Source organism: Dromiciops gliroides, chromosome 3, assembly GCF_019393635.1.
Source record: "Dromiciops gliroides isolate mDroGli1 chromosome 3, mDroGli1.pri, whole genome shotgun sequence".
Taxonomy (NCBI): domain Eukaryota; kingdom Metazoa; phylum Chordata; class Mammalia; order Microbiotheria; family Microbiotheriidae; genus Dromiciops; species Dromiciops gliroides.
In genome coordinates, this window is record NC_057863.1 from 619,611,302 (window position 1) to 619,621,857 (window position 10,556).

At 43.3% G+C, this 10,556-nt stretch overlaps 1 protein-coding gene across 1 annotated transcript in view; it reads right to left on the reverse strand.

Moving 5' to 3' along the window:
- FHAD1 (forkhead associated phosphopeptide binding domain 1) overlaps positions 1–9,350 on the reverse strand; it is a 185,129-nt gene extending 175,779 nt beyond the window's left edge. The window contains exon 1 of the mRNA XM_043996552.1: positions 9,244–9,350. Coding sequence (XP_043852487.1) covers positions 9,244–9,336 — 93 coding nt within the window. The 5' untranslated portion in view covers positions 9,337–9,350. The remainder of the gene's footprint in view (positions 1–9,243) is intronic.
- Between the last annotated feature and the right edge of the window lie 1,206 nt (positions 9,351–10,556).

Genomic DNA, 10,556 nt, shown 5'->3' on the forward strand with positions numbered 1-10,556 from the left:
CAGGTTTGGGGGCTGGTTGCTGCCCCAGCTGGGTCAGTTGGTAGCTGCTGTAGTAATGGAGACGGGACCCAAGCTTGCCTCCCACACCCACACCAATGAGAAGGAATAACTTCAGTGCTAAAGCTGGGAACATCTGGAGGAATGAGGTCAACCCCCCTTCCTCTTCCTTCTGCCTGGCAATCACTCCGATTAAGTAACTTCCCCTTATTCCCTTTGTTTTCTCCCCTGTGTTCCTGGCCCAGACCCTCCCCTTAAGCTTCCACCCTGCCCTTCCCTTGTAGGTAGAACACACCAGTAATAAAGCCTCTTCCTGTCAATCCCCCAAACACATTGGATAACCCACAAAACCAAATTATCATCATTAAACACTTTCCTACCAGTAACCCCTAGCATGGATTGAACAGTTCTCTGGAGGGCATGAGAAATGTCACTTTAATGTTTAAGTCCTGTACGCCATGATTAAGTATTCCCTGGAGCCACTATATCCTAGCAGAGATATATGTTCTACGCTTCACTCTTCCAAAAGCCACTGTTTGGTTGTAAGGTCCCTTTCAGTTCTGACATTCTGTGTTCTAAGGGCCCTTCCAGCTCTGAAATGCTGTGTTCTAAGGTCCCTTATATATTTTTTCAAAGATAAAGCATTTAATTAAATAGCATAGTAAGAAAAGGAGTCATCAAATATTTCTTTCATACCCTCCCACAAATATTTGCATCATCAGTGGGAAGAGTGGACTCACCTAAGGAGCACACGAGGAGATGCATACAAGTGGGGACTATTTGTGGTCCAGGAACAAGGAGAAACTCATCCCTCTGATGCCGCAAAACCACCAGTGTCTCCTGGCAACATCTTCACATGCTTCCTTCTGGGCCTAGGGGCCTGACTTTGTATGTGCTAACCTTGTATGAGTCTAGAAGCTTGAGGTCTCTCCAAAGCTGGCTAAGCTAATGCCATGAAGCTAGGCCAGGGATCCCATTTTCCAGGGGGAGCAGGGCTACTACTGCCTCACCTTCCACAGACCTAGATACCTGCAGACAGCTGGGATTTCCCCAGGGGCCAGCGGGAACCGCCTCATAGCACTAGGGGGTAGTTTGGCTTTCCTGCTGAGCTGTCTCTAAACCAGGTCAAATTACCCCAAACCTGGGCTATCCACAAATGAGAAGACAGAGGATAGCTGGGACTTATTAAGGAAGAGAATGGAGCATCGGTAATGCCATTATAAAAAGCTGCTTCATTTTTAAACACCCTGAATTATAAATTATTTAAAATGGAAGGCTTGATTAAAAGACATCCAGGCTGACAGTGTTGTCATCGACTTTCCCTTCTTTACCTTTCCTGTGAGTCAGTCACCAAGTATTGTCAATTTCACTTCTGCTGTGTTCTTGATATGCAGGGTGTTACATAACCAGCTCAAATGTATTTGCAAGAACCGGTTGTTAAATTTTCAATTGGGGCATTTATACCTGGGATGTTGATAAATGCTACAAATTAGAGCTTGATTTGTTGTTCTGTTGTCTAGATTTAAGTAAGGGATAGAGAACATGACAATAATACATATTAAACTGTGTTGAGCTGTACATTTTCAGAGAGCCAGCTGTTACACATTTACCAGCACATTACTGCTGGTAACCATCCCCTCCTGTCTACTGCTACTACCATGTCCCTGCTGCAGACACTAATTACCATCCCCCAACTTATGCATTAACCTCCTAATTGGTTTTCTTACTCTCTCCCCCTTCTAATCCATTTTGTCATTCTGCTGCCAGCAATAGCAAACAAATAGATAAATAAATAAAACATTTTTAAGTGCCTGCTGTGTGCCAGGCACCGTGTGAAACTCTGGTTATATAAAACCAGGCCAAAAAACACTGCCTTCCCTCAAGGAGCTTATAATCGAATGGTGGAGAAAACATACAAATAAATATACAAAACAAGCTATGTAGAGGGTAAAAAGGAATTAGCAGAGGGAAGATGCTAGAATTATATTTCTTACACATAGTTCTGATCAAATCATTCCTCTGCTTAACAATGTTCAGTGACTCCCCTTTTGCTCCTCTCTCTGTCCCATATGCCATAGTGAAACTGTGGCAATTTGCTCCTCTCTCTGTCCCATATGCCATAGTGAAACTCTCTGTTCCTTGTATATCATCCATACTTTCCTACCTCCATACCTTTGCCCAAGCCATTCCTGATGCCTAGAATGCCCTTCTTCCCCCTTTGCTAAATTCTTCCACGTGCTGTAAAGTCCAACCTGAGTGGCCCCTCTTCCAGGAAGCCTTCCCTGATCTGTCATCGGTAATTCCCTTCTCCTTCAGAGCTCACATAGCAATCTGAACCTCACCATTGCCCTGATTATATAATATCATGTATTATAGGTACCCTGCATGTGTGACTTATCTTTTTACTAGCTATCAGCCTGAGTTCAGGGGCTGTCTTCTCTCCACTTTGTGTCTGTCCTGCTCAGAATGTGATAGCACACAAAAATAGAAGTTTAATTTGACGTTGGATAAGAATTCAGGCTTTCAAATGAGCTTGGGAGCTGTGTTTTAACTCTTACTCTGGAGTTCTGGACCCAAACAGTTGGAGACCTGGTTACTTCATCATTAAGAACTATCTCCAGGGCAGCTAGGTGGCACAGTGGATAGAGCACTGGCCTTGGAGTCAGGAGTACCTGAGTTCAAATCCAGCCTCAAACACTTAACACTTACTAGCTGTGTGACCCTGGGCAAGTCACTTAACCCCAATTGCCTCACTTAAAAAAAAAAAAAAAGAACTATCTCCAGGCAAGGCTAATTGGGGAGACACAAGAAAGTCCTGATGACCCCACCTCACATGGCATGCCCAATGAAGGGACAAAGTAGCCTGGAGGAAACAACACCCCATTTAGGTGTCAATTCAATTCAATGAGTATACTGCTAATCGTGAGGCCTGTTATAGTGGGAATTGCTCTGTCTCTGGACCCTGAGGACCTGGGTTCAAATCCTACTTCTGAAGCTTACTCCTGGTGTGCCTTTGGGCAATAATATCATGTATTATAGTTACCTTAAACTGTTCTAACCTTGGTTTCCTCACTTTTTTTTTAAGTGAGGCAATTGGGGTTAAGTGACTTGCCCAGGGTCACACAGCTAGCAAGCATCAAGGGTCTGAGGCCGGATTTGAACTCAGGTACTCCTGACTCCAGGGCCGGTGCTCTATCCACTGTGCCACCTAGCTGCCTCCAGACCCATGTTTTAGGAAGGTCTCTGGTAGCAGATTGGAAGATGGATTGGAGTGGGGAGAGATGGGAAGCAGGGGGAGCAATGAGGAGGCTGGTCCTGTCGAGAGGGTAAGTAGAGGCTGAGCCAGGGTGGGGACTCCAGTGTGAGTACAGAGAAGGCAACCTGTGGAAGAATGCAGTGAAGGTGGCTATGACATGTGACAACTATTGGGTTATAGGGGGTGAGCAAGAAAGAGGAATTGATAAGGATGCCATGACTGTGAACTAAAGTGACTGGAAGGTTGGTGGGTGGGGTCTGCTATAAGAACAGGGAAGTTCAAAAGAAAGGAGAGGGGAAGGGAGGAGAGTTTGAGATGTCCCTACTCCGGATATTTTCTAAAGTGTGTTAAGGCCTCTGAAGGAAATATCCAAAGAAGAATTTCAAAAATTCTAAGAAATTACAATCTCAGTAGAAATATATAGTCTCCCAAGGAGGAAGGGGAGGAGAAGGAGGAAGAGGAAGAGAATCACATTTATTAAGTTATTTATTTATTATTATCACTATGGGTTGAGGACTGGGCTAAGAAGCACTTTACAAATATTATCTCACATGACCCTCACAACCACCCTAAGAGGTAGGTGCTATTATTATCCCAATTTTACAGTTCAGGAAACTGAGGTAGACAGAAGTGAAGTGATTTGCCCAAGGTCACGTAGCTAGTAGATGTCAGAGGTGCGATTTGAACTCAGGTCTTTTGAATGACCAAGTTCTGGTCTGTTCATTAACCCAGGGAGGAGATGTTTTGAGAGAGTAGAGAGAGTACTAGCTTGGGAGTACAGGAGATCTGGTTTCTGGGTCTCAGTCTGTCGCTCATTTTCAGTGTGCTCTTGGGTAACTATCAGAGGAGCCATTCCATGTGTGACGATCCTCCCTCTGTGGGTTTCAGGTTTATATTTGTGAAATGAGGAAGCTGGGCTAAATGACCATTAAAGCTTCTCCCTGTTCTGATGTTCCATGTTCTAAGGCCCCTTCCAACTTTGAAATTCTATGCTCTAAAGGCCCTTCCTGTTCCTAAGTCTATGTTCTAAGGTCTCTCCCAGGTCTAACATTCGGCGATTCTTTTCAAAGGAAAAATAGTGTACCTAAGGCCTTGTACCATGGAAGAAGCCCAAAATGAAACATCACCTCTTTCCTCATGTTTCAAATAAAGCATGAAAGTCCTGACAGATTAAAATGATCAACAACTGGTTGAGAAAAAAAAAAAGTGAGTCTCTGATGGATTTTAAACTTAGAAAATAACGGTAAAAAAAGATAGGCTAGGATGATGGGCGGTTGCAGTAGATCCAGGGGTGTGTTGGTTAATGTTTAACAACTGGTTCTCCAAATAGGTTGGATACCCTTGTAAATTTAATCTGCTTTATTAAGTTTTTTTCCCCATCACTTTCTTAAGTGAAGTAAAAAAAAAAAAACCCTTCAATAAATCAAACCATGATTTGTAGCATTTGCCAGTTTCCAAGGTGTAAATGATCACATTGAAAATTTAATGATCAGTGGCAGCTAGGTGGGGCAGTGGATAAAGCACCAGCTCTGGATTCAGGAGGACCTGATTTCAAATCTGGCTTTAGACACTTGACACTTACTAGCTGTGTGACCCTGGGCAAGTCACTTAACCCTCATTGCCTTGCAAAATAATAATAATAATAATAATAAATTAACAATCAGCTCTTGTGAGGCTCCAGCATATCCGAATAGGCTCCTAGCTATCCATGCAAAAAAAACCCTACAGCATAGGATTAAAGAGGTGCCCAAAGGGGCAGCTAGGTGGCGTAGTGGATAGAGTACTGGCTTGGAGTCAGGAGGACCTGAGTTCAAATCCAGCCTCAGACACTTGACACTCACTGGCTGTGTGACCTTGGGCAAGTCACTTCACCCTGATTGCCTCACCCCCCCCCCAAAAAGAGGTGCCCAAATACCATCTACTCCACAAAGATTTCCCTGGCCTAGGTGGAAGTGATCTTTCCCTCAAATAGCCATTTAGCATTTAGTCTTCCCTTTATGGGGTGGCTAGGTGGCACAGTGGATAGAATGCTGGGCCTGGAGTCAAGAAGATCTGAATTCAAATCTGGCCCCAGACACTTACTAGCTGTGTGACCTTGGGCAAGTCACTTCACCCCATTTGACTCAAACAAGACTGAATAATGAAACTTCCTTTTATGAACTCAGTGTGTTCCACTTTGTATTCTGCTTTTCTGTGTTCGAATCTCATCACATCTACCAGAATGCAAACTCCCTGAAGGGAAGCATGACTATTTGTGGAATGAATGAATACCAGATGACAGGCAAGATGATGCAATGGAAAGAGTTCCAGCCCTGCTCTGGAATCAGGAAAGAACCCTGCCTCTGACATGTACTTGCATCTGAGCCTCAGTTTCCTTATCTATAAAATGGAAAATATAATATCGGCTGGAACTCCCTCACAAGGCTTGTTGCAAGGATCAGATGAGATAATGCTTATAAAATGTTTTGTAAGCCTAAAGTTGCTCTGTAAATGCCAGCTATTTTAATGATAGTAATAATAATAATAATAATAATAATATGCAGTCGGTGTGACATAGAGTGCTGACCTCGGAATCAGAAAGACCCGAGTTCAAATCCAGCCTTTGATACTTATTAGCTGGGTGACCTTGGGCAAATCACTTAACCTTTATGAGCATCATGTTCCTCATCCATAAAATGAGGCAGTTGGATGGTCTCCCCATTAAGTTGCTTTCCAGTCCTGAATACAGCAAGACATGATAGAAAGCATATTGTGTCTGGAATGAAAAGACCTGAGATCAAATGCTGCCCAGATGCTTATTCTCTATGTGCCCTTGGGAAAGTAACAACTTCCCTGAGTCTCGGTTTCCTTATCTGTAAAATAATGAGGTTGAACTAGTTGGCCCCTAATAAAATCCCTACCAACTCTATGATTGAATGAGTAAGTTACAGTGAGGTCGCAATCTGTGTTGGTAGAGAGAGTTAATAAGTCAGGTCAAATTAACAAGCATTATTGAGGATGTCTTTTGTGCTGGGCAATGTTCTAAGGGCTGGAGATACAAAGAAAGGCCAAAAACACACACAAAAAACCCAAACCAAACTTACAGTTTAATCGTGAAGACAACATGTGAACAGCTGTGTACAAACAAGATAAATACAGGACAAGCGGGAAATAATAAACAAAGGGAAGCCACCAGCAACAAGAGGGATGAGGAAAGGGCTTCCTGTTAACTGATGCACCAGCTGGTTGGGTTCCTCCTCTCCCAAGAGCCTGTCCTGGAGAGGTCAAGACAAAAAAGAACCAGTGCCTGCCCTCAGGGAGCTTATCTTCTATCAGGGCGGACAAGCAGGAGAATGTGCACTGAAATCTATGTACTTGGCTCTTCTAATACAAATAGGAGAACCCTGATATAAACATAGCTACTTGGGGGCAGCTAGGTGGCGCAGTGGATAAAGCACCAGCCCTGGATTCAGGAGTACCTGAGTTCAAATCTGGCCTCAGACACTTGACACTTACTAGCTGTGTGACCCTGGGCAAGTCACTTAACCCTCATTGCCCAGCAAAAAATAAATAAATAAATAAACATAGCTACTCATTTGCCAAACAAACCCACTGCTGTGAATGACATCTCCTCTTCCCAATCCATTTCCACTTCGGGAAAAGATCTGTGCTAGGTTAGGCCTGTGAGACCATCAGTAGTCTCCTCGGAAGAGACTTGAAAAGAAAAACACTGTCCGAGATGGGGAGGACCAGGCCACATCTACCATCACCCCACCTCCTTCCAAAACTGGAAACTGACTTTTTTCTTGAATCAGTGTTTTTGTGGCCAGTGCTGGTCTCAGGCTTCCCACACTAAAACCAAGAGGCTGTATGTCATCTTACTTTCTTGTGCTCTAAGAGCCCATCTCAGTTTCCGATGTTTGGTGTAAAGATTTTCCCTAATAGCTACCATTTCAAAACATCTCGTTACCATCCCTAGGTGGCTGCCACCATCCTGCATGCCCCTGAGACTTCTCCTCCGTCACTGTCTCCTAAGCGACAGGTGGCTAACCTTTATTTTCCAAGAAGGGTAGGGCTCACTAGCCTGGTTTACCACTCTGCTTGGAAGCTATCACCCACTAGGAAGAAGAGAAAAGACAAAAATTGCCCCCCCTTTTTTTTTAAAAGAACATTCCTTTAAAAAAAATTGGATTTGGAATGCACCATTGCCTGTTTAACTAGTTCTCATTATGGAACCCTTGGGGGTGGTGGTGGTGGTGAGATAGCCTTTGCCTGAGGTCCTTTTAATACTTTAGGAACTAAGGCCTTGGAGTAGGGAACAGAAGGCTGGCTCGGAGTCAGGAACACCCTGAATTCTAATCCTGTTTCTCACAATATTGTTGAACATAGTCACTTACCCTTCTCAATGTCCCCTACCACTCTCTAAATGATAAACTACCTACCAGTTACAGACCCGCAATGACTGAGAAAGTTTCCCACCCCAGAATCCCAATGAAATAATAAACTCAAACTCCCATCTCTCCATAATGAATGAGGAATCATGACAGAATAAGAAATAGATTTGAGAGCCAGAAGACCCCCATCCAATCTCTTCTTCTATAAGCCATGGGAGCTTGAGTAAGGTCCAATCCATCTAAGCCTCACTTTCTTTATTTGCAAAATGGGTATAATATTATTTAATACTATATCATGTAGGGAGCAGCTAGGTGGCGCAGTGGATAAAGCACCGGCCCTGGATTCAGGAGGACCTGAGTTCAAATCCAGTCTCAGACACTTGACACTTACTAGCTGTGTGACCCCTAGGCAAGTCACTTAACCCTCATTGCCCAGCAAGAAAACCAAAACAAAACAAAAAAACCCAACAATATACTATATCATGTAGCATAATATATTACATTGCATCATATATCACATCATATATCATATATATTACATAGTTAATGTATATCTATAGCTATCATTTATATAGCACTTTAAGATTTATAAAGAACTTTACAAATATTATCTCATTTGATCTTCCCTGGGAGGAAAGTGCTATTATTACCCCCATTTTACAGATGAGGAAAGTGAATGAGAGAGGTTAGGTCACCTGGCCAGGCTCACACAGCTACAAGTGTCTGATGTGGGTTTCGAATTCAGATCTTTCTGATTCCAGGTCGAACACTCTATCTACTGTGGCCACCTAGTTAGATAACAATATTTGTGTTCCAACCTTCTATGGTTGTTGTGAGAAAAATGTTTTGTAGGTGCTTTGAGGTAACTTAGGGATGTGAACTATTATAATTAGAACAAAACAGAGCTGTCTTGCACAGTCACAAATTCTATTCAGTAAGGAATGCCACCTCTGTACCAGAGGGGCTAGGGAGATAGTGGGTATTGATGATGTTTGTCCCTTGTTCTCTAAGGGAACTATGACATCGGGGTGATTACTGGCCGAATGACCCTGGGAAAGTCCCAACTTTCCAGGACCCCAGGCCAGTCTCTAAGGTACAGGGGACATTCCCATCTGCACTGGCTGAAGGTGCTCCAGGAACACAAGGGCTGCATTTGGGATCAGAGAGCCCATGCTTGAACCCCAGCTCTGACCTCATCCAAGGTCTTGCTCAACTCTCAGCCTCGATCACTTCTTCTACAAGATAAGGAGGTTAGAACGGATTCCCTCTGAGGTCTCTTCCAGTTCCAAGTCTACAAGAACCCAAGGTCTCCATCCTGATTAAATCAAAGACCCAAATCTCCTTCCCCATTCCCCACCTGAGCTCACTCGAATATATCACTAAAGCAGTGGAAACAAACCACACCTCACCAATGTGATGGAGCCCAAAGACTGGGCCCCACTGGCCATCTAACTCAGCACAATCAGAAAAGATGCGAATGTTCCAATGAAAAATGATTACATTCACAAATTAATTACTAGTTGAGAGGGAACTAAATCCCTAAAGGAAAAGGGTTGTGGTCTAAGGGAGTCTAGACTACCTGGACACTTTTTTGGGGGGATGGGGAGGGGGCCTTACCTTTAAAACAATGTCTGAATTTTCATGCCTTCCAATGGTAGTGTATCTTCTCAGGAAAATAAAGCCTTCGGAACATTTTAAAAAGGCTTTCATGACTGCTGTTCTCCCTACAAAATTTTCATTAAAAAAATTAATTTAGTTAGGAAAGAAGGCAGTCTTGAAATTACCCAGTAGTACACTCTTTGGGCCAACTAGAATCTATCACGCAATAATATTTACTGAGTCCAGAGTCCAGCTTTGTTGAAGTTGTCAAAGAAAGGGGAAGGTGTGAAGGTGTGAATTACAATTGCATTCTTGGCATAGTATGATGTGGGGCAGAGGTACTCAAAGTGTGGTCTATGGACCCCTGGGATTCAGGGTTTTCATAATGGTTCGAGCTGAGTCAGTTTTTCAGTTGTATTTGACTCTTCATGATTCCATTTTGGGGTTTTCTTGGCAGAGAAACTGCAGCTGTTTGCCATTCCCTTCTCTAGGTTATTTTACAGATGAGGAAACTGAGGCAAATAGGATTAAGTGACTTGCCTAGAGTCACACAGCTAGGAAATGTCTGAGGCTGGATTTGAAATCAGGATGACTCTTCCTGACTCCAGGCCTGGTGCTCTATGGCACCCCCTATCTGCCCTTCATAATATACCAAGACAATATTTACCTATTAAAATCCTCCTCCCTTTCCCCACTCCCCATCTGTATTATGTCAGATTTTCGTTTTACTTCAACTAAATCACAACACTGTGAATGCAGAAGCAGATCAGAAAATCCAGCTGTTGTTTATTAACAATCAATCAATAAAACATTTATTAAGCATCTATTATGTGCCAGACACTGTTCTAAACTCTCAGGAATACAATATGAGACAAAAGACAGTGCTGCCCTCAAGGAGTTTACAATCAAATGGAGAAGACAACATGTAAACAAATATATATTTACTTATTGTGATTGTGAGAAATGGGTAGTTGTCTCCTCTCAATGTGGATATAACAGTCAGTCATACTCCCCCTGACCTGTTTGTAGGACAAAGGTCTCAGATCCCCTCCTCCCCCTCAGGTTAGCAAGGTCACATGGTTCAAGGAGCCCTGGTCTCAATTAGGTCCTCTCCAGAGTTCTGTCCATATAAGGAAGTATAAGGTCCACTCCTGAGTTATGCCCATACAAGGAAGAGGGGTGGGAATACTGCGTTCTGATCAGCTAGTTTTTGTACTAGATTGTAACTCCACCAGTGATGAAAAAGGGGAAGGTCCATTCGTGTTAGGGACTAGGGTATAAAACAGGGCCTGTGAGCCCCCTTTCTGGGCACCCACTAGCTGCACAGTAGG